The 23562-nt window shown below is 46.7% G+C and overlaps 1 protein-coding gene across 1 annotated transcript in view; it reads right to left on the reverse strand.

The window, feature by feature from the left end:
• The window catches only part of hmcn2 (hemicentin 2), a 39311-nt gene that overhangs the window by 9784 nt on the left and 5965 nt on the right, over positions 1-23562 (reverse strand). The window contains exons 5-57 of the mRNA XM_037483573.2: positions 23118-23289; positions 22904-23010; positions 22692-22812; positions 22346-22609; positions 22080-22224; positions 21595-21716; positions 21083-21355; positions 20531-20672; positions 20205-20332; positions 19554-19667; positions 19304-19462; positions 19016-19210; positions 18083-18178; positions 17807-17934; positions 17590-17734; positions 16988-17100; positions 15522-15681; positions 15203-15362; positions 12855-12982; positions 12453-12704; positions 11737-11820; positions 9911-10102; positions 9687-9817; positions 9379-9523; positions 8968-9094; positions 8705-8862; positions 8115-8393; positions 7888-8030; positions 7328-7478; positions 6975-7190; positions 6725-6838; positions 6432-6619; positions 6241-6337; positions 5936-6097; positions 5706-5819; positions 5312-5508; positions 4970-5051; positions 4743-4874; positions 4517-4660; positions 4273-4432; positions 3649-3773; positions 3381-3564; positions 3205-3302; positions 2821-3099; positions 2544-2734; positions 2085-2166; positions 1524-1660; positions 1292-1433; positions 1061-1205; positions 782-909; positions 502-658; positions 297-418; positions 37-201 (exon numbers count right to left, since the gene is read on the reverse strand). Coding sequence (XP_037339470.2) covers positions 37-201; positions 297-418; positions 502-658; positions 782-909; positions 1061-1205; positions 1292-1433; positions 1524-1660; positions 2085-2166; positions 2544-2734; positions 2821-3099; positions 3205-3302; positions 3381-3564; positions 3649-3773; positions 4273-4432; positions 4517-4660; positions 4743-4874; positions 4970-5051; positions 5312-5508; positions 5706-5819; positions 5936-6097; positions 6241-6337; positions 6432-6619; positions 6725-6838; positions 6975-7190; positions 7328-7478; positions 7888-8030; positions 8115-8393; positions 8705-8862; positions 8968-9094; positions 9379-9523; positions 9687-9817; positions 9911-10102; positions 11737-11820; positions 12453-12704; positions 12855-12982; positions 15203-15362; positions 15522-15681; positions 16988-17100; positions 17590-17734; positions 17807-17934; positions 18083-18178; positions 19016-19210; positions 19304-19462; positions 19554-19667; positions 20205-20332; positions 20531-20672; positions 21083-21355; positions 21595-21716; positions 22080-22224; positions 22346-22609; positions 22692-22812; positions 22904-23010; positions 23118-23289 — 8095 coding nt within the window. The remainder of the gene's footprint in view (positions 1-36; positions 202-296; positions 419-501; positions 659-781; positions 910-1060; positions 1206-1291; positions 1434-1523; positions 1661-2084; positions 2167-2543; positions 2735-2820; positions 3100-3204; positions 3303-3380; positions 3565-3648; positions 3774-4272; positions 4433-4516; positions 4661-4742; positions 4875-4969; positions 5052-5311; positions 5509-5705; positions 5820-5935; positions 6098-6240; positions 6338-6431; positions 6620-6724; positions 6839-6974; positions 7191-7327; positions 7479-7887; positions 8031-8114; positions 8394-8704; positions 8863-8967; positions 9095-9378; positions 9524-9686; positions 9818-9910; positions 10103-11736; positions 11821-12452; positions 12705-12854; positions 12983-15202; positions 15363-15521; positions 15682-16987; positions 17101-17589; positions 17735-17806; positions 17935-18082; positions 18179-19015; positions 19211-19303; positions 19463-19553; positions 19668-20204; positions 20333-20530; positions 20673-21082; positions 21356-21594; positions 21717-22079; positions 22225-22345; positions 22610-22691; positions 22813-22903; positions 23011-23117; positions 23290-23562) is intronic.

The raw sequence follows: 23562 nt of genomic DNA on the forward strand, positions 1-23562 counted from the left end.
TAATTTTTTTAAGAGCCTTTGGATATGTTGTCTCACCAGTAGGAAGGACACGATAACTTCCTCCTCTGGCACCCAGCCTGGCTCCGCCCTTTGTCCAAGTGACAGCGGGCAGAGGGCGTCCTTGCACGTGACAAGGCAAAACCACAGGAGACATTTTCACCGCCGTGACTCTTGTGACATCGTCTTCAATAGATGGTGGGACTAAAAAAGGGGGGGAAAAATAGCCAATTCATCTTTACAATTATCTGAATTGACTCACTACTGTTTGCTCATTGTACGACGACAAAAATCAATACCTTGCAGGATGACCTCAATGACCCTGCGCTCCTCTCCAACATCATTGACCGCTGTGCACTCAAAGTAACCTTCATCCTCATTGGACGGCGTCAAGAGAACCAAGGACCCAGAGGACAGTAACCTGGGTGGGACAGAATTAAACTTGTATTGGCTGTTGGACCCTTAATGCATGCATAGTTATTCCAGCCATGGCTTTGTGCTTACCTGTATGCAGCAGGCTGCTGGCTGGTGTCGAGCGGAGTGCCGTTCCTCTTCCAGGTTACTTGAGGCGGAGGTATACCTGTGGTCTCACAGCTCAGCACAGCTCTAATCCCCGTGGTTACGGTCACATTGAATGGACCCGGACTGATTGAAGGACCCACTGATTGGTTCCGAATACAAATTCACATGTTTATTTTAAGGAAGCTGCATTACAATCATGAGAGGGAAACACTTCATTCCACGGTTGTACAATAGCTTTTGTTTTTTTCTCTGCTATATTTACCAAACACCCGTAGATCCACTCCGCGGTGATCTGAGCCCGCCTGGTTGGACACCGTGCAGTAGTAGCGACCAGCATCACTCAACTGAACGGCATGCACACGCAGGGAGCCCTCTGGCAACATTGTGTACCTGAAACAAGCAAATAAAAGAGACAACTAATGAATGCGTAGAGATGTTGATCGTATGTTGGGATTTGGGTTTTATATGTGGAAAAGTGAAATATAGCAAGGGGAGATTACGCAGGAGTTTTGTTCATAGAAAAGAAACAGTGAGGACCTACTTATTGTTATCTTGAGTTATGGGGAAGCCATCTTTCCTCCACATGATCGTAGTTGAAGTGTCGTCTTCAACTTCACAAGGTAAAACCGCGTCCCGGCCAACGTGTGCAGTCACCAGTGAGCTGCTCTCCTTTATAATTGGTGGTGCTGGACAAATAGAAAGTGGCATATCCATGTTGTGGCTTCGGTTTAGCACATTTCAAACAGGTCATCAATGACACACACACACTTACAGAGAATCTCCACCGTGAAAAACAGACTGTTGCTTCCAGCTATGTTGGTGACCACACAGCTGTACTGGCCGCTGTCCTCAGGCCTCAGGTCTTGTATTTCCAGGTACTGACCTCCTGCCAGTCGCTGGATGCGACCACCAAGCTGATGTCAAAGGAGGAAGGTGGGGAAATGTGAGAGTCGGAAGGAAAAGCTTCAATTTTTCGGTGCCTGTTTGGGATTTTGACTGTGTACCTGCAGCTTGGTCTCATCTTTGTACCACTCGATATCGGGTGGGGGGTTGCTGTCAGCCAGGCACTCCAGGGTCAGGTGTTCATTAACTGGCACTGTCAATGTCCTCACATTCCCAGAGCCAAGGAGGGTTGGTGGGACTAAAAAAAAAAAAAAAACACCAATGGTTAAAACGCAGTGGAGCACTGGAAAATATATGTTTAGCTTTCCACAACAAGAGCGTGCAGTAAGAAACTTGTTATGTTATTATACTTCTAGAGGGACCATGTTGTTCTAGTAACAAATATAATAAGGATGCTGCACAATAGATCCTAAATCGAAGCTGTATGTGTCATAAATCAACACACATCTTAACGTCCCTTTTTCTGGATACAATTCATATGGCGTGCATAACTGCATAACCATAGCCACAAAATGTTAACGCCAAAACCAAGTCTGCTTTAACTTTTGTGTAATTAGTACTTTAGACTGGAAACAGAGCTTTATCCACCAAGACCCAAGTGAGACAAGAAGGTAATATATTCCTCCCTAGTTGAGCAACACAAAAACAACAGCTTGTGTCACCTTGGACTCGGACCCAGTGGTTTCTTCCATCCTCTCCAGCTGGGCTGCTGGCCAAGCAAGTGTACAGACCTGCATCCTCAATCTTTAAAAGGGAAAAATCATCAGCTTGAGTGGTTCTTGCATATCCTGTTAAAGCCTCAGTCATGCAGATGCTTTGAATCAGATTTTAGATACACAAAAGAATGCTCCTGCTTTTGTGAGATCTTTTTATACACCACACAAAAACTTAAGTGAACATAATTATTCGTGCGACAGGCACATTAAGTGCTATTTTAAAGATTCACCTCCTTTTCTAAACCTCAGCAAACTACATTTTCCCTAAAATACCGTTGCAGAAAGTTCCAACGTAATCACTTGTTCTAAATGGCGAACATGCTCACAGCTACTGGGTAAAGATTATCTACCACTGCTCTAACGTTATAACGCAATATCAGAAAATACGGTCCGTTTGTAGTTTACCTGAACTTTACTTATTCTGACAAAGTGTCCATCCTGCTGAACGATGTCACTTCCTTCCAAGGGGCGACCGTCTTTGAGCCAGCTGAGGGTGGGGGGCGGGGCTCCCACCGCCGAGCACTGCAGCTCCAGAGGACTATTTACTGCGATGTTCAGCTCCTCTGGAGAACCGGAGCTGGATACCTTTGGGGGCTCTGGATTGGAAGGGTTACATCGGTCAAAGAGGATTTACACTCTTTTAACCCGTTTACATTTCATTCACAGATTGTGTTGGGATTACCGTGGACCGTGAGGTTAAAGCTCTTTGTGCTGCTCCCAGCCTGGTTGCTAGCCACGCAGCTGTAGAGGCCCGCGTCCGAAGGCGCCACATCGGGCAGCTGCAGCCGCGTCTCCTGCCCATCCAGCAGCAGGTTGCGGTGAAGAGAAAGCGGCTGGCCGTCCTTCAGCCAGTTTAGCGTCGGAGGGGGGATGCCGCGCGCTTCGCAGGTTAATGTCACCACGGAGCCCTGGACTACTGTAACTGGTTCCACTGGTTCGACATGATCCACACCGGGGGGCACTGCCGAAAACACACACACACACACACACAACATCAGGTATAAAATCCTCCGATCCTGAAAATGTGTTCTGGGGACAATCGGCAGGTGGCGTGTTGTTACTGTACCCTGGACCTGGAGATCATAACTGTGCTCGGCAAGCCCGGCTCGACTGCGTGCCAAGCACGTGTAGAGCCCAGAGTCAGACAGCTGCACAGGGGAAATCCTTTTTCACAAAAGAGATTATCATTACCACCTCTGAGAATGTCATCTCTGCGTGCATTTGTCTCGTCTCTACACTGACCTCAGCACAGAGTCAGCCGATAGGAGGCGCGTGCGAGGAGAGAGAAGCAGAGGGCGTCCGTTCTTCAGCCAGCTGATCTGAGGCGGCGGGTTTCCTGCTGCCTGGCACTCCAGGGTCACCACACTGTCCTGCGTGACCTGCAGCTCTCTGGGGACAGTTGTCTCACCGGAGATGGATGGTGGGACTGTGGCAAGTCAAGTCAAATAAAATAAAAAAAACACACATATACACTCACACAGATACACATCTGGAAAATGTTCAAACTGACCTAGTACTAAGAGAGTGTAGATTTTGCTCTCCTGCCCAGCCAGGCTGACAGCCAAACAGGTGTATGTCCCAGTGTCCTCAGGTGTCAGCCTCGGTAATGTCAGAATGCTGCCATCAGGGGTCACACTGCAAGGTTACAAATGCAGAGGTTTTCACATTAACACCGTGTGATTCAAAGCATTGAATCAAGTGGTCTGAAGTATTCATTAATCTATCTTGTTTTCCTTTCATCATCATTAGTATCTTCCCACGATCTTCTCTCTCACACACACACACAGATAGAAATGTTCTTTCTCTGGCTGTTTCAGCTGCGATGACCACAGAAGCTGCTGAACAGCTGTTGAAACAGCTGGTCTTGCCATTCGTCATGATGAAATTAGCCAAGAGACTTTAAACGGCTTTGTCTGTCCACACATCCTTCGATCATAGATACTATTTTCACAATGATTCATAAGTTATTCTCCAAATCTGCAGGGAATGGCCGTGATCCACTTTTGTGCTTCTTGTGAAACTATTCCAGCAAGGCGCTACTAAAAAACATGATTTCACCCTTACTGTTGCTTCATATGATTCTGTGTGCATGTTTTAAAGCCCTGGCACTCGATGGGCAATGTGAATGACTCACGCGATGTGACGGGTATCCGATCCCTCTAAAGTGACTCCGTCTTTCAGCCAGCTGAGACGTGGCGTGGGGATTCCAGTTGCTCTGCACTCCAGGGTCAGCTCCTCGCCCACGGGTGCACTCACATCAGATGGGTGTTTAGAGTCCAAGATGGTCGGCGATACTATGATCACAAAAATCCTTTTATGAGTAGAATCCATCATTTTCATGACATTTTCCCCCCACCAAAAAAGAATTCTTCACTTACCCTGCACTGTAAGTGTGAAGTCTTTCTGTGTGTGTCCCTCTCGGTTTTTAACCACACAGGTGTATGTTCCAGCATGAGACAGAGTGAGAGGCCCCAGCTCCAGCCTGTTCCCTCGAACAGACCAATGCCACGGCAGACTGCTCTCTGCACAGTAAACACACTTTCACGAGCTGTCACACATGACAAACGGCATTGCAAATCCCCCCTATGATTGACCTCCTCCTACCAATAGGAGTTCCATCCTTGAGCCAGGTGATGCTGGGCACAGGGACTCCAGAGGCCTCGCACAGCAAAGCTACATGAGAGCCAAGTGTGTGGTTTAGGGACTCCTGCAGGGGACTGTCCAGGACCGGTGGAACTGTGGACATAAATTTGAAGAATAAAACCCCTCTCTTTTCGAAAAAAAAGTTAGTTAAAATGGTTAATAGTGTTTAATGGAATAGGTATTCTCACCATGAATGGTCAGTCTAAATGTCCTGTCCACTTGTCCAGCCACATTGGACACTCTGCATGTGTAGGTCCCTCCATCTGCCATCTAGGAACCACAGAAGAAGGTCAATTTGGTAACAGAGGGGGCCTTTTGAGTCCAGCTATGCTATCTGGCATTAACACATCTTAGACACCATCAGAGAAATCGCTGTAATAAATGTGTGAAAGTCAAATGCGTAAGGCTTGTCATGTAATATGTTGTTTGAAAAGTCCAAAAATACGTTTTTCCTTTCAAATGCCCCCTCAGTCCTTAAAATACTTTGTTTGCGTCCTCAAACGGATGACGTAAAAGCATTTTCTCCTGACCTGAACTCCTCTGATCTCCAGCTGGTGAGGATCCATCTGCAGCCCGTTCCCTGCGGCTAGTTGCTGGCCATTCTTGTACCATGTGACCTCAGGCTCAGGAACGCCATGTGCTTCGCATCGCAGAATGACCGAGGAGCCAACTTGTGGGGTGACCACGTCTGACTCTGCATCTAGCCGGGGCTTCAGGGTGGGCAGGACTGATGGTTTGCACAAAAAGACAAGGCCACGATCTCAGTTTTATTCATTTGGAATCGCTATGATTCACTCCTGAACTGTCCACGGCCACAGCTGGCTTGCGGTAAACAGACTTTTATTAGCCAAGACAAGGTTTTCAGATTTGATCATCTGTGTATGTAGCTGCATTGTGCAGATGGGTTACCATGTGTATGCTCACCATAAACACTGAGGAGAATGCTCTTCTGCTCCTGGCCTGCTGAGTTGGTGGCCGTGCATACGTATTGTCCGGCATCTTCCAGTCTTGCCCGGGGCAACTGAAGCATTTGGCCCCCTATGACATAGAACATTTTAGATCATAATACATAAATATATATATATATATATATCTGGGCCATTATTAGATTCAAACAAAGGAAAAATGCTTTTTGCGGTTGGCCGTGATCTGACCTGGCAGAATGTGGATGTTGGTGTTGAAGTGGAGCAACTGCCCATCTCTGGTCCAGGTGATCTCTGGAGGAGGGTACGCTTGGACGTCACACAGCATCGACACCATGTGGCCCTCGATCACACTAACTTCCTCTTCCTTGTGGCCAGTTATTCTTGGAGGCACTGAAAGCGATAAAGCAGTGCTTTGTACACTCAAAGGACTTAAGTCATGGCAGAAGAGTTGATAACATATATCACAAATAACACAAAACACATGCATTAGAAAGCCTAATTAATGTGAGAATGAATACAAGGACTTTTCTTACCTTGCACTGTTAGACTGAAGAGTTTCTCAACTGTTCCAACTTTGTTCTCAGCCACACATAAATAGCCAGCCATGTCTGAAACCTGGACACTTAGGAGCTGAAAAAATGGGATTGTGTTATTCCTCAATAAAACATGTCCCGGGTGGCTCTGTTTACAAGCTGGTATTTGTATAAAAGTCCAATCTACTAACCTGGAGACGACTCCCATCCTCACTGATCATATGCTGTGAGTGGGTGTGCACCGGCTGCCTGTCTCTTAGCCAGGAGATGACTGGAGTCGGGTGTCCGGTCACATCACAATGAAGGACCACAGAGCTGTTGACCACAGCTCCCACTTCCTCCATAAAGTCCTCTGACGCCCCCATGATCACAGGAGGGACTACGACAACAGACATCCCCATCAGAAAGCATTTAGTATCATTTCCTAATAAACACATTTTATTGGATGTGTTTTATTCACATTTCCACACATGTGCTCGCTTACCTAAGATTTCCAGCTCAAAGTGCATGCGATCCTCTCCGGCCTCATTAACAGCCTGACATGTAAACTTTCCAGCATCATCTCTCTGCACCCGGGCGATTTGCAGCACCTGGCCACCTGAATGGACAAACAGAATTGTCTTTCATTCATTTTATTTTCATTTTACATGCATGCACGCCTCCATCACACAGCAGACACAAAAATTAAAATAATACAAAAAAGTGCGACCACACAGGAAGGCGTTCCCTCTGACCTGGAAGCAGTACCACTCCATCGGAAGAAGTGAGTTTTCGTCCGTCCTTGAACCAGCTGAGCTTGGGAGGGGGGATGGCATTACTATCACAGGACAGGCTAATTGAATGGCCCAGGACCACTTCCCTCTTCTCCACCATGTCCTCATTATCGTCACCCTCGTGTCCAAGACCCCAGGCTGCTTCTCTGTTAGTTATCCGCTGAAAGATTGGGGGCACTAGCAAGACGAGAGCATCTTTGGGTCAGTTCACTTCCTGTTTAAATGAATGATGTATTCCAAACTGTTTTAATTATAAGCTATACGACAACCCGATCGTGATACTGTTTTTGTTAAATCAGTTTCACCCAACACACCCTGAATGGTGACGTGAAAGTCTCTCTTGTCCTCTCCTGCAGAGTTGGTGACCACACAGGTGTACTGGCCCTCATGGGACAGCATGGCGTTCTCTATGTGGAGGATGAAGCCACTCTCCTGAATGCCGGCATGCAGGTTCCCAGTCAGCAACTAAAGAAAAAGGAAATAACAATATCCAATCTGTGTTGATTTTTTGACAAACATATTATAAAACAAAGTCCCTCACTAAACAAAATTCATACTTTTTTTGGCAGTGCCAGTTAATCTTGTGCTGGCTGCTCGACGTCGCAACAAAATGAAGTTGCACATAAGAAAACACCCGGTGAAGCAGCTTCATTACAGTATTTTACATCATGATATTCCCTACCACTGGATTCTTCCTCTATATCAGGCTCCCTTGTAGCACAAAAAACCTCGAGGGTGGAGGTGGCTTCTGCAAGTGAATGTCAGTTCTATTGAGGTTGTTGCAATTCTTGATGGTTGCCAGTAGAGGCTGATGAAGATTACAACTTATTACTCATTATAAGAAATGCAGAGCCTGTAAGGATGAAACACCAACCTGTCCATCTTTGAACCAATTAACCTTGGGCTCTGGAAATCCTTTGGCCAGGCAGGAGAGAGTTAAACTCCCGTTGATCCGTACTTTCTCCCCCTGACCACCGAACTTTGCAGATGCAGAGTCGCCTTCTATCTGTGGTGGGACTGATGGGAGAGGAAAACTGGTCTTTAATCCATGTTTCTACCTCAGGCACTTTAAAAGGTCATGTGACGTAAGATGTCCCTTACCCAGAACACTCAGAGAATAATGTTTGATTGCGGTTCCGGCTGGATTCGTGGCTCTGCAGGTGTAGAGGCCGGTGCTGTCTCCTCGGGCTGAGCCCAGTCGCAGAGCCTGTCCCCCACGGGTGTACGTGGACTGAGGACTGGACACGATTGGCTGGTTGTCCTTCAACCACGTGATGCTGGGAGCGGGTGAGCCCTCGACATCACAGGGGAGGACTGTGGGGAAACCCAGGACCACCGACACCGCTGAGGTCTCACTAGGGCCTTTGATGGTGGGTGGAGCTGTGGAGAAAGATGACACGTTAATTAACAGCCAGTAAGATCTTTTAGTGGCCCCTCAGCACAGGATGGGTTGATTGGGGAAACGGCTTTAGGTTTCTCAGAAATCCCCACGGCACAAACCCACACATGAATTTGGATATTATGCTCAGTATTTGTCTTTCTTAAAACAACACTGCTACTAACAGCTCCTTTGGAAAATAAATCAACTCGATATCCTTTTAAAGGATTTTTAGAAAGAATATGAATGAAAGTATGAGCTTTATTATACAACCCCTGGTTGTAAGTGTGTGCGTCACAGATAAGGCAGAGACCTTGCACTGCGAGTCTGAACTGGCGCATCTGAGTTCCTGCGTTGTTGATGGCCAGGCACTGGTAAAGGCCCTGGTCCCTCAGTCGGACCGACTTCACCTTTAACACCTGGCCATCATCCACAAACTGCACGTGGGGATCCCCGTCACGAGACAGGACTCTGTAGGGAGGAAGCAGTGGTTAATCAAGTAAGTACAGTGTGTGTGTGTGTGTGTGTGTGTGGAGCTGAACGCCACATTAATAAATGGTGGAGAGTGATGCTTACTCTCCGTCGCGGCTCCATTCCACTCTGGGTGCTGGTCGACCGCTTACTCGACACTGGAACTCTACCTCCTGGCCCAGGACCACAGATAATTCCTGCAGTCGGGATGCTCCTGAGATCACTGGCGGAGCTGGAAGAGTTTACACACACACACACAGCTGATATAGACCAATCAATATTTATGTAACCTGAATGAGAAAATGAACACTTACAAAATCAAATGAATAGAACTTTGGTAATAATTTGAAAGCTTTAGAGCGCTTTTCTGAAATATTCATGAAAAAGGGAAAAACATCCCTTTTAAGTCTGTACTTGATGTAGTAGGCGGCTTTACATCTGTCAGCCTCCCACACCCCTTGATTCTGTCATATACTGAATACCAGTCAGACATCCACAGCTGGTTCATGAGCTCACCTTGCACCACGATGTGATATTCTCTCCGGGCCTCTCCAGCGGAGTTTTGAGCTGTGCACGCAAAACTGCCCGCGTGTTCGGGCTGAACTCTGTACATTCTCAGCAACCTGTCGCCGTTCTGCAGATAAACCCCAGGACTGCCCACCTGGACATGCCGAAATCAGATTAGTGCATCCTTTGTGTCTAGTTGTAATTCTAACAATGGCCACTTGGCGGCATTATATAGCTAGTTATCAACAACGTGTATTAATATGCAGCCCAAATATTACATGAACTAAAAAATGGCAATTCTGGGTGAAATAACTCACTGGATGACCATCTTTAGTCCAGGTGATTGTAGGGGAGGGGATCCCAAAGGCATCGCAGCCCAGAGTGAGAGGCTGCTTCAAGGTGACGGTGAGGTTCAGTGGCTGCCCATCGTCTTGGATCTCTGGAGGAACTACAGAAGTACAAATGGGAGGGGGGGAAATGATTAAGTGCTGTTAAAGGCCTTTTGTTGGGGAAGATGAAATGAGGTTAACTAAATGCTCACCGTTTACTTTCAGCCTAGTCTTCCTCTCCACAGAGCCGGCCTCATTGGTCGCCACACACTTGAAGTCCCCGCTGTGGCTGGCAGACGCTGTTCTAATTACGAGAGCGCCGTCCCTCGCCACAGAAAGCTCTGATTGTTCGGGCTGTATCTCCAGGCCATTCTTGAACCAGCGCAGCTTGGGATGGGGGGAACCTGCAGGTGCGCAGACAAGAAAAGTATTGTAAAAGGAGTATGAACTGAGCTTCATTGATACCGTCAGACAGAAAGAAAAGACACTTATATCTCTCTGCTTCGCTGCAGGGGGACTTAAGGGGCAAGCGGCCCAGAGTGGAAAAAAAGACCGGTCTACATTTATCTGCAGGACAGAAGGACACACATTGCCAAAATGGGTCCTTGTAGCCCGCAAGTTAAAAGATTTCAAGGTCACATGAAAAAGTAAGTAAGTATCCTGTAGAGATGCGTGATGCACGGTTTAAAAACACGAGCATCAAGGCGCAATACCAGACGCAGAGTCTCGAGCAGGAGGTGGAACAAGCAGCTCAAAAGGCACTGGTGCGTACACTCAGGAGCCATAAACTATGTTCTGTGGATTATGGGGTGGGAAAGCGGTGCAAATGCTCAAGAAAAGAAAGGGAGGGGGGGGGAGGGGGTGGGTTGAAGTGAAGGTGAAGAAATGTCCCAAAGAAAGATGAGGGCAGTGGAGTGATTCAAATGTCTATTTGCAGAGGGGTTACACATAACAACACCGCAGACAAACACAGACAACAAAGTGAAATCAAACACTGCGTCCTTCCGTAATCCCCAAAAAATAGCCAACCAAAGGAGACGCATCACCAGCAGAAGGTGATGTTATCCTCCGTTGCCTCTGAGCACATGCTTACAGTTAAGGAGCTCAAAGCATATTCATTACCTCATTGCTGGGAGGAAATGCCTACAGATGTTATGTTTTAGATTTGAACAGATCTCGTTAGCAGACTTTGAGTTAACTCGGGGCTGTTGAAGTCGTAGATTATCTCTTCCATGTGTTTCTTAAATAATTACCTCTGTCAAATGTAATGTGCTTGTCGGGTGGATTATTAATATCCTTTTGGCGACGACTGTGATTTATCTCCCTGATACTGATGGATCTCAAGAGAACAAGCCCGGGATCCTAGTTTACTGCTTGTGGATGCCTCTCTAGGATGCCGAGAGCCTCAAGCCCTTCCCTCTGTGGCCTGGTACAGCCTGCCAGCCCGCCTGCACCGCTTGCATGGGAGGAAGGCTGGTGTGGCTTCACCTTCCTGTTCCCGCGCTTCAAGGTGCGCCTCAGACATCTCTGTCCTTCGTCTGCAGGCAGCAGCCTGTAATTAGGATTCCTCTCCCAGCGGTGCCCCGATGCAGAGGAAAGCAGATGTAGCTCACCGAGGCAGCATGCAGACTGATGTTCCAGCTGTTGCTTCGCATCGGACGCGGGCCCCACACCTCCTCGCACCGCGATGCTAACCACGACACAGCTACACTTTGCACGGGGCTGTCATAGCATTAAATATTCACTGGTGCATCCACCGACTTGTAGGTACATTCACTGGGTTTTGATGGAATAGGGAGCTTTCTAGGTCCCTCCAGGATGTTACCTTGTTTCAAGAAGTACAGAGACAACAGCGTACCCTTTGGGTGCTGCGATGGAAGATGATGCGCCATGCAAGAAGCTCAGGAGCTTACCCCACTTTCGACTCTCTTAAAAACTTAACTCACATACTGTAAATTGTGTCTTAACTCCAGGTCTTTGATTGACCTTTTCTTTTTAAGTCCGTCTGAAGCTAACTCAACTGAAAATAATGTCATACCTTGAGCGGGGCAAGGGATGATGACCTTGCTGTTCGCTACTTTCTCCATTAGGGCATCTCCGGGTTCTGCAAAGAACGGCGCCTCTGTGGGGGCAGAAAAAAACAAATGCAGGGACCCTTAAATCAGATTAATTGTTGTTGAAATCTAAGTTTACGTAAAGGAGTAAGTGAGAAGCCTTAAGATCATCTTTGGGACTGTTGTGTGTGCTGGATTTGAGACATTTGTATTCTCTGTTCAATCATTTTTCACAGGAAAATGAATAAAGCAAAGATAAGATGATACAGCTTTAACGGCTCCACAGGGAAATAAATAATATATATCACTTATTAGCTCTTATTAGCGTTAGTAGGGTTTTTGTTACACTGAAGGCAACAAACACAGACTGATCGTTAGGAGCCTGGGTTGCCATGGATCCAGGGGCCCATGAATCTATAATTTTCTTAGGAGTGGACGATGAAGTACAAGAATAATGTTATCTGTGTATAAAGTAAATACTACTGGACCAAGAACGGACCTGTGTGCACCCGATAAGTGAAGGCCCGAGATGATTGAGGCTTGAAGGACTGATCAGGGGTAAGTATGAACAATATATTTTCTGGTACGACCTTTTTACAAGTACTGGAAAATGGTTTAAATGGTTTAAAATATGCTGTTTATACTGCAGCTTTCTCAAAATGAGAAGGGTTTTATTCAGAGCTGAACTGCAGGTATTCACCAAGAATTTCCAGCTTGATCTCCAAGGTCTCCTGTCCAGCGCTGTTCCTGGCAACACACCGGTAAGTGCCCTGATCCGCCAGACTGGCTTGCTGGATCCTGAGGGGCGTAGAGTTCTTGACCCCGACAGGAAGTCCATTGTGAAACCAGCTGACCTCAGGGCTCGGCTGTCCTTGGACCACACATGGCAGAGTCACTCTTTGGCCAATCAGGGCTTTCAGGAGGGAAGGAGCCGGCTGGATTCTGGGCTTGACTGAAACATAAATATTCTAAATCAATGTCTAACCACATCTCTTAAACACCTATCCAGATGCATGTCTTTTTTTCTTGTTCGAGGGTCTCATGGAGTCTATCAAATTGACAGCGTTTTATGGTTTCTAAGAACGTTTTAATGAAGAGTTACCGTGAATGTGTAAATTGTAGCTTAAGGACACGTTGCCTGCTGGGTTTTCCGCAGTGCAGGTGTACAGTTTGCCGTCGATCAGGCGCACGTCGATGATCCTCAAAGAGCCTGAAGGCAGGACAGTGAACCTGGGGAGTGGTTGGGTTTCCAGGGCGAAGGGATGGGGAATATACAACACTTTGAGTCTGTGATCTACATTGTGGAGCATTAACAGATCTTCATGAGCTAATAATGCTGTACAAAGGCTGCCCAGTGTTCATAGTATTGGTGAACCTTGAACCTGAGCGGATTTCAAGTTTCACAATGCAGTTTTGCTTCTATTTAAGAGAAGATGAGTTGATGGAAACGGCTTCTTTTTAAAACAGCTTCAGACAGTGAATTTCCAGTACAGAAACAGCCAGAAGCACAGGGCTTGATCAAATATTCACATTCTTTTAAAAGAATGGAGCGTCATTGTCCAATGCATTGTGTTTTTTCACTTTGAATGTAAAGTTCTAAATACACGACAAAGCTTGAGAAGAACTGACAGGAATACAGAGTTAAACAGTACATTTCGAGGCCGTTGCTCACATCTTTGCAGATGTGATATTTGAAAGCAAAATGTATCTAATGATGGATTAAAGTACTGAACAAGAAAACCCTTTGTGGAGTCTGGAATTTACCCGGGGCTTTGTAATCTCCCTTGAGAGTCATACTGTTACAATTACGATTGTTTTGGGTAATTACAGTGTGAAAGGCTACCCAAAGTTTGAAGTGGTGATATCAACATCGAAAAGGTCATTGTTTAGAAAATAATTCAATGCATTTCTTCCTGTTGGGAACAGAAATGTACACATCAGGGCCAGAAAATACAGATGCTTTGAAAATCAAGAGGCCGTCCTGATGGCGGAGCCACTTGTAATGTTACGCAGAACTCTGCTATCAACAAGGTCCGTCCTACTGAAAACAACTATGCGGGGAGCAAAATGCACGCCAAAGCAGCCACTCCAGTTACAGATGTTTGTCATGACACAGAGAACATGATTTGTAGCAAAAACAAAAGCAGCATATAGGTTCAGCAACCTGAAATGCACCAGAAGTTGTCCAGCTGTATAAATGCTTAATATGAACAAATGTAAACACACTTGTGCAGTTTCCCCGAGATAAGTTTGTGTGCTAAGCAACTGAATTACAACAATAACATGTTTTTCTGTAAATGGAATGGAGTTTGAAGCACAAAGAGCTCTATATGTCAGCTGCACATATGGTGTAATGTTGCTCCCCCACCTCCTCAAACAGCCTTAGGAGAGGCAGCAACATCTTGCATTGGAACCAAATGTGGCCACACTGTGCTGCTCAGACTGCAGCGCCGCAGTGCTAGAATGAAGTCTGACACAAGCTTTTTCACAACTTATCACACCCCGCAGTGGTGTCAAGTCATCTGTGAACCCCGTTTGACACGTAAGACTACCTGCCACAAAGCATTGCTTTGTGTCTTGACCTGCGCTGCCAACCTTTTGCTTTAGAGCAAGTCCATGACTTAAGATGTGGCAGGAATCTCACCGCATACGGATTGCAGTTACCCCAACTATCAGCACCCCGTGTCATTTCCTGACTCCACAGAGTGTAGCTGGAGGAAATGAATCAGCCTGCTACACTAAGGGCTTGTTTCTGCAGGCCTTGCATATGCAAAGCAAGGGCTTATGTGGGGGATGTTCACAGAGATGTGTTATTCTCATCAGACAGGACCAGTAAAGCGGTCAGCATGTTGTTTTACTGCTGAAGCACCCCAGGGAATCCTAACATCAGGCAGACAAGGCTTGTATCTTTTCCCCTCCGTCAATTAGTTTTCCTACCCTCTTCCTGGCAACCCCCAACTCCACCCCCACCCTTTTCCTCCTTCCTGGCCCCACGCAAGTCCCACTGGGTCTGAGTCACCGCAGCTTTAAACCCACTCCGTCATTCTACTATCTTCCCCGAAACCATTCGGTCTGGTGCGATGCCCAGAGAGTCTGTCTGTCATCTGTCCGCAGACTGTCTGCACCCAGAGTGACCACACATGAAAGCCTGGGAAATTAGCGAACCATGTTAGACCAGATGTTCCTTCTCAGTTTATCCAACCAGTGAAGCCCGCACAAATCTCACTCTGGCACACTGTTGCTGCCAGCTCGGCCCGGGCTGCCCTTCAGAACTCATCACCAAATTAATTCCAAACAGCTGAATGGCAGCCAACTTCAGTCCAATGAACCTTGTCAAAGTTAAGTCAGATTTCAGCGGTAAGGCATGGCGAGATATCTTCCTGAATGATGTTTAACTGCACATTTTAATTTTACTGCATCACTTCCAGAGTGGGAAAGACGACCACTCACCCAGTTGTGACTGGGGGGATTGGATGTCCATTTCTGCTCCAGGTGATAAGTGGAGAGGGACTTCCTTGGGCCTCACATGGGAGAACAATCTCTGTCCCCACCTCTGCAGCCATCTTCACTGTGTTGCCATGGCCACTGACGCCCACTATCTTAGGCATGGCTGGAAAAGAGGGAAAGAAGTTGTAAGAATACCAAGTATAAACTGAACAGGATTTCCCAGAGACACACATCAAACAGTCTTTGGGACAGACGTAAGCCTCTGTTCAACCAAACGCTGGTATGTTTGGGTGACTGTGGTGCAACGACGAATGTGCCTTACTGTTGACACTGAGCTGGATCTCTCGGCTAGAGTAGCCCACGGGACTGGTGGCCGTGCAGATGTAAATGCCTGCATCGTCCTCGGTAGGGTGGGGGATGTGGAGGTATCCATCGGGGTCAGACGAAAGAGACGAGTTGTCCCTGGGCAGACGCTGCCTCCCCTGGAGGAAGAGCAAGCGTAAGAGCGGAAAGAATATACTGTAGATAAAAGCTGTCAGCACAGTGGTGCAGGGACACTGGGCTTTGTTTTGGGTTACAGTCCAACCTGTGATGTCTAATGTAATTACAGGGCAAGCCTTTTAACCCAGTCTCTTTTCCTCTTTATGCACGCATACAAGAAAGCTTACATATGCACCTGCTTTGAACATGAAATGGCTTTTACAGATTCACTTTTATCTGACAAGGAAATAAGGTGTAGTTCTAAATAAAAAGTCAAAATATGTGGGAGAAAAGTCTTGCTCAGTCCAAAAATATGTGCATTGACCTCACTCAGTGACACTGGATTAAAAGATTACGCGACAACCTGTTTGTAATGTTTCTTACTGTATGTACTTATTTTTTAAAGAAATGTCATTAATGTGCCTTTAATGATCATGTTGTTGGCAATAAATCAGAGGATTGGCTTTATTCATTTGGAATGTTTTGTGGATTTGCACCGGTTCTCATCTGATCTTTTTTACCAGCCGCTTTTTTCTTAAGTGTTGTACTGGAAAGGTGCTGCAAGAAAAGTTTTAAATAGATTCTCGCAGTACAAAACAATCTTGAGTGATTTCTAAGTAAAGCAGCAATATTATAAAGTTGCCATGGTTACACACTTCATAGTGAAGTTAAATCCAATCTTGATAGACATGCAAAGTGTTATTTAAAAATGCAGAAAGAGGGAGAAAACATGTTGTGGTATTAATATGCCAATGGGAAAATGTCTCTAATATATCAACGCTTTTCTAGAGTGATCATTTTTTTGCAAAATCAATTTTATTTTCAGGGTTGAGGAGCTCCATGTATGTTTTTGGATCATTCTCAAAGATCTCTGCTGGTGATTTTTTTTTCCAAACAAGCAGTTTGTAATACCACAAATACAAGGCCCAGTGGGCCATTGGTTAAACCTCCTAGATAGTGGCTTCATAGATAATGGCTTGGTTGGTGCAGGTAGCACCAGCAAAAGTAAGTTTGATTTTGAAAGTTACCAACCAAAACTTCAGGGCCTCCCTCCAAAAGATCCCCAAAAAGATGCAAATGGACTAAAAGGATTGGATGGATATATTCCTGGCCTGTTATATCTAAATGTACCAGATTAGGAAGAGAGAACGCATTATTAGATGAATAAAAATGACCATCCCTGTGAGTATGCTAGAGCTGATTCAATCAAAAGCAGGTCTTAGCTCAACACTTTAAGTAGAAAACTGTAGATCCCATCACCAGAGCAGTCATCAAGGAAAGCATGTTTTGACAAGTGTGACACCCTACCTTAGACCAGAGCACTTTTGGTTTGGGAACTCCGCTGGCTTCGCATGATAGTGTGATGGCTACGCCCTCATTGGCTATATAGTGGTACGGACCAGAGTTGATCTCAGGGGGCACTGTGGATGAAGTAGGTCACAAAACACAGCTGTTTGAGTGGCCATGAAGAAATGTACTCACAGAATTTCTCACTGGGCTTAGCCAGACAGCAGTGTCAGCGCTCAAGGCATTTCTTCATTACAGACCGATGATGAACCGTAATCTGGCCTGTCATTACGTGCCTATGAACAAAATGACCCTTTCATCAAAGCATGCAATGAATGAACCCTCTCACTATGATGACAGCAGGTGGTTCTAAGTTATTGCCATCATTTTGTTTTCCATGCTGAGTCGGCACATAGTTGACCTGACTGTCCAGACTGTAATCTCTTGTCCAAACCTGCCAAGGTGTCTCAGGCATTGAGAACACCGAAATCCGAAAGGTTTGACATTTTGGGACACAAGCTTATTCATTTTTCACCTTTTTCATCTTCTAATCCAACTCAGGTGTGCAAGAAATCAAATCAAATATGAACTTTCCCCACGGATCCTTTAACACGTGCTCCTACCGTGGACCTCCAGACTGACTGTGATGTTCATGGAGCCGGCTACATTCACCGCGGTGCAGACATATGTCCCCGAATCCCCCGGGACTACTCGTTCAATGTACAAACCGCCGTCACTCCTCAGGAAAATCCTTCTATTGAGCTGAACCTGTGCAGGAGGAAGGCGACAGCTGTTACACAGGAACACAGAGGTGATCTACAGGGCACGTTAAAGTCTTACAGCTTTTCCATTTTGGGACCAGTGTCTTTCTGGAAGAGGTATTCCATCCAACAGCATGCAAGGAATGCTGAGGGACTGCCCACTGCTGGTGGTGATGATTGGGGCACCTTGGGCCAAGAGAGGGGGCTCTGCAGGAAAAGGAAGTGTCAGGACACAATTGCTAAACAAGAGCAGGAAAAAGTATGTATTTTAAGGCCACAGTCTGTTTGGAATGGCTGCCGTTCTTTCTGAGGTCTTTGGCGGTGCATGAAGATAAGACAGCTTAGACAAGCCTACCCAGTCCAGTGACACCAACTCTGGCCTGCGCTTTAATTGTTCCAAATTGGTTCTTGGCCTCGCAGATATACACTCCGCCATCATCCAGCCAGACACCTGTATTCAAACACAGTAAACAAACACTGAGCAAATTTGAATCAACCTTTAAATCAGAGATAATAGCACCTCCACTCCAGTCGATGTTAATAACAGTAAGACCATGGTGAAAGAGTTAAAAATGGGAAATAATGGGATTAATGCGTTTGCCTGAGCTGCCAGTCTGCTGATGATGTCCCATGTTGCAACATCTTTAACAACATATGATTCACTTGTTTTTGGATAGTCAGCTGATGAAAAGACATTAAGCAGTAAAGCAAAAAGTGAAGAGCAGAAGGGTGAAGGATAGCAGAGTTTTTAAGCAACACAACGTGAATAAAGACATTTTTTAAAACAATATTCCACCACAGATTGAGGTAATTAAGTTAAAAGGCATGAGAAATGGAAACAGTCGCAGACGCAGCAGCCAAGGAGCACAAAGGATTTCCTTCAGTGGCCAGCAATAGTCATATTTCGGTCTCAGAGGCCTCCAGAGTTCACAACTTTAAATTCTCTTCAAGGAGAATTACTTGAACAAAGTGACACCTCCTCGAGCTGAATTATTAACAGCATTAAGGTGAGGTGACCCTCATTCTCTTAATCTTTCACCACCCTGAAGAAATACTTTTATCAGGAGAGATATGTAATATTTTGAGATACATACTGGCCATATACCATCCCTTTACTGATGGCAATGACATCTTGCTGCCCTCCTTCTTAAGGAAAGATTTTTTTTACATATTTTCAATTTTAAAAAGTCACTCATGCCTGTTAGGGCAAGGCAATCAGACAGCAATGTTTCAGTCTGCACCGCAGGACATGGATCAGTGCTGTCACAGTGTGTAATGGATAACTCACTCTGGATTAGAAGATGTCCACTCTCCAGCTGAACTGTTCTACTGCGGCCGTCTGTCCTCGTTAGAATCTGTCTGCCGTCCTGCCTGCGCCAGGTCACCGCCGGCTGCGGGAAACCTCGGGCCGTGCAGGGGAGGGTGATGTTCTCCCCTACGTTGGCTGTAACGTCCACCGGTTCCTCAGAGAACAATGGACCCGCTGTTGAGGTAGAGTGAGTTTTCCTTTTTTTTTCTTGAAATATTGAGACACAAATAACAAGCTGTGGGGTGGAACACCAGGGTGTTCTCTCACCTCCAACCTCCAGACTGACGTTGCCAGCGGTGGTTCCGGCAGAGCTGCTGGCCACACAGCTGTACTGACCAGCGTCCACCTCCTGCACCCCTTTGATGTGCAGGGTCCCGCGATGCTCATCCTGCTCCACAAGAGGAGCAGAGCCCACTTCTAGCTCACCTGGAAACACGCATAAAACAAGCCAAGTGTCCTCTTGGTGGAAATGTCCTCATTTGCTTGGATGTACACACGGTTTTTAACCTGGGCTTACCTTTGAACCAGTGGACAAGAGGAGCGGGAATGCCTGTGGCTCGGCACTCCAGAGTCACGTCTCCACCAACAGACACAAGTACCACCGGCTGTGCCACTGTTATTCTAGGCATCTCTGGGGAACAGAAAAGTAGGCTTGATTGTGCGTTAAGTCTTTTAAAAGTAAAGTAATTAGACCTGAGGGGAATTCCCCCCCCCCAAAAAAAGCTTACATTTACACAGTGGGGAAAGGCTCTAAGGAACAGGTAGACTGAAAGAACGAGATGATGTGTCTCACAAGGCTCTCGCTGCCTTAACAGATCCATGTTGTTAAAAATGACAGTATGTGAGACCCAGGAAGAAGGTGCCACAGTCCTTCTTTCTGTCAACAAATAACTGACACGCCATGACTGATACTCCAAACTGTCAGCGCCCACAAAACAAGAAGCAAAGTGTCCCGTTGTGTGAGACGGAGCAGCATGTGGCCAAACTGACACTGGATATCGTTCACACAATGGTTCAAAACAAACACTTCTGAAGAATAATCACAACAACGCAGGCAAAAAAAGTCTTCAGGATTCTCCCGGATGGATACATAAAAAAATGAGGCCACGATCATTCAAACAACCGCAGGGCAACACAACCGCAACTGTCACCAAATATATGGACTTACCTGCAAAAGTGAGTGACATTGTCTGAGAGGCAGTTCCGGCCTCATTGGTGGCCGTACACGTGTAGTCCCCAGCATCCTCTGGGAGGGCCGCTTTAATGGTCAGAACTCCATTTTGATCTTGACTCAACCTGCATCATGCAAGCCGGAAAAAATCACGTTTGTTGACTGGTCGTGATCACATTAATCTCTAATCCTTTCTGCTATTCATGAGAGAAATAGATCTTTTAATATGTACTTTAAAACAAAAAAGTGATGCTAACAATTTTGCATGTGTTTAAAGTGGAATGTCGTGCCGGAGGTGTTGAGGGGCCCGAGGGTTCCCTTACCTCGGCCGCTTAGTAAGGAACATGTTTCCGTGGCTCCAGAGGAGCCGGGGAGGAGGGGAGCCGGAAGCCGTGCAGACGAGGCGGATCTCGTCCCCTCGGGAGAAGGCCCGGCCCTGGGGTCGGACTACCACAGAAGGAGCCTCTACGGTTGGGAGTCAAAAAGAGGCAAAGGGCTTTTCGATGACTCGGGGCCTTGTCAGCGCTGCATGATGTCATTTATAACTTCCCTGTCATCCCCGTTTCACAACAGCAGACGTCTGATGATGTAGGCTTCAATAAAATTACCATCACTTACAATTTCTGACATCATTGGAACAGAACTCTTTATTACAAACATCTGAGTGCGTCCTCGCAGTAGAAGGCACACATTTAAACAAGCATTCACTCTGGCTGATGATAAACATTTTTTTGACTGGAGAAAGTGGCTCAATCAGACCGCCAGGAAGTTGAGCCAAAAATGGAAAACAGATGACGGGAGCCAGGAAAGAAACACATGAGGCCCTTCGGGGTTTTAAGCGTTTCAGCAGATGACCTGTATTGTTCCCGCCGTACCTGGTACAAGAAGCCATATGGCGATTCTGCTGTCTCCGTGGGCATTGGTAGCCACACAGTGGTACTCCCCGGAATCCTGAGCGTGCACCCCGCTGATCTGAAGGGACGCGTCGGACAGCAACCTCACCCTCCCTGCGCGGCCTTCGATGGGACGACCTGCCCTGTACCAAGTCAGGTTGTGGCGCATGGAGCCTTCCACCTGGCAGGACAGCACAGCCACGCCTCCCACAGGCGAAGTCACATTCGCTGCGGGCTTCAGGGCCGGAGGAGGCTCTGTATAAGTTTGGAAAACAAAACACAAATCACCAAACTGGTGTTTTCAGCAGTGAACTAATAGTTTACTCATAAATGCAAATGTTTGCACTGGCACGCTTTGTATGGTGGCGGTGTTTTAACCATAGGTCTGAGGTGAAGAACGGCTGGAACGGATTTCAAAGCCTTGCTGTGACTGTGAAGCACGCAAGGTAAGAAGGACGTGTGGGTGCTTGCATCGGTGCATGTGTGTGACATACCTCGGACAGTCAACTGCGTTAAGGCACGTCCCTGTCCTGCGCTGCTCTGCACTATGCACTCGTACAGGCCTTCGTCCTCGGCAGACGCATGGGCAACTTCCCATGATGCCATGGCAGAAACTCTGAAACAAAGACACGCCTGGTTCGTTAACTGGAGAATGACTTCAGCAACAAGATTCAATTAACATCCCTGGCACACAAATATTGTAATTCAAAGCAGAGCGTCAACAGAGAGAAAGAATAGACGCATTGTTTGATTTTCAAGATGACACAATCATTTATGTGTTGTTCACTAAATTGACTGTATACTCGTTTCCTGACTGCGCCAAGAAAACTCAAGAAGAAGCATAAATGCTTTACAGACACCCTCATCGGTAAGAGCAGTGAGCGACCTAAGCGGTTTCACAGCAGGGTAATGGCCAAATTAAGCTTAAGCATCTGTAGGAATCGGAATACCAAAGGTTTGCCAAGTGTGAAACACTCACTGGAATAACTTCTCCGCTCCCAGTGGGATCCCACTTCTGGTGAACCTTAGCCTGTAGGGAATGTCACTCTCCACCCGGCAGACAATGACAGCGGGCTGCATGTACAAGCCCTCCACCGCATCAGGCATGCTCACAGCTGGGGGATCTACACAAAACAGAGGAAACAAAGACCAAAGGTCACCAGGAAGATTGATGAGGTGTGCGAGACGCCGCAACCACTGAGTGGCTTTGGCGCGATGTGTCTGCAGGGAGGGGGGGTGTCTTGCCTGGAACGATGTTGGTGTAGGAAACACTGGACAGCCTCTGGAAGCGGTAGCCCTCCTCGTCTTTGCCCGTTACCTTGATGAAGAAGCTCTGTGAGGGGGTGCGAAACTCCGGGAGGCTCCACAGTCCTTGTTGGCCGAGGTCGGAAGGCAGAGGCACGGGGATCGTGCGTAAGGAGCGGCTTGAGCCTGACATGAGCTCAACCAGGCTTAGCCGACCGGGAGGCTTCAGGCCTGTGCATTTCAGCAGAACGTGGGCTGGAAGTCCTGAGAGACAAAAGACAAGATCTCATCGTAAAGTCTTGCTGTCTCTGTGCGCGATCGGTTGAATGAGAATTTTATCACGCACCTTTTATTGGCCTTTCTCTGGTGTGGTTGAACTCCGTAACAGGTATGCTTGAAAAGCCGGCCCGGAAGTCCAGATTGCTGACTCCTGTGACCCTCAAAGTGTGGCGCCCACTGCAGCTCACCTTTGGAAAGAAAGTACTGTCAAAACATTGTCTGGAAATAATTTAAGAAACATATTCATTGATTATTCAGCAGATTTTTCAGGCATTAAACCTTCAGCTTCCAAGCCCCCGGTTTGGGAAACTTGAGGTTGACGACGCGAGCAGAATTGGGGATGTTCAGCAGCTCTTTCAGACCCTGCTCCTCCCCAACTACACGACCTGGAACACAAGAACGGGAGCTTTACGGAGCAAGAATGCTACGGGGGCGGTGGAAATATCGCAAATCAATATTGCAAGAAAATGAACTGCAACAACGGGTTGCGTACCGAAGGGATCGCTGAGTTCGATTTGCGGCGTTGGTCCACTGAGTGATACGGTGACCTCTCGAAGGCTGGGGTCAAAGGGCACTTCCCAGTTGTTCTCCTGGGCGCTGTCATGGTTGGAGGAAAGCAGGTGGACTTTCATGGCCTGAACTGTCTCTTCTACCCACTTTAAAACCTGGCGGCAGGAGGAAAAACAGAGGAAAGTGTCACGCTGGAGGAAACACATTCATCGGAGGTCGAGGCTGGGATTTATCAAATGCAAACTGTCAGGGATCGTCTCTCTACTTAAAGATAGGACAAGGACAGGAAGGACGCGCTTGGTAGGAGGGGGACTGCTCTTTGTCTTCAGACTATTCTTTCACCGCAAAAAAAGTATTCCGAAACAAAGGGAAACTAAAAAGGCTCAACTGTCCAACTGATAAGACCCAGCTCTCAAACATGTATTCAG

The sequence above is a fragment of the Pungitius pungitius genome, chromosome 5 (genome assembly GCF_949316345.1).
Source record: "Pungitius pungitius chromosome 5, fPunPun2.1, whole genome shotgun sequence".
Lineage (NCBI taxonomy): Eukaryota > Metazoa > Chordata > Actinopteri > Perciformes > Gasterosteidae > Pungitius > Pungitius pungitius.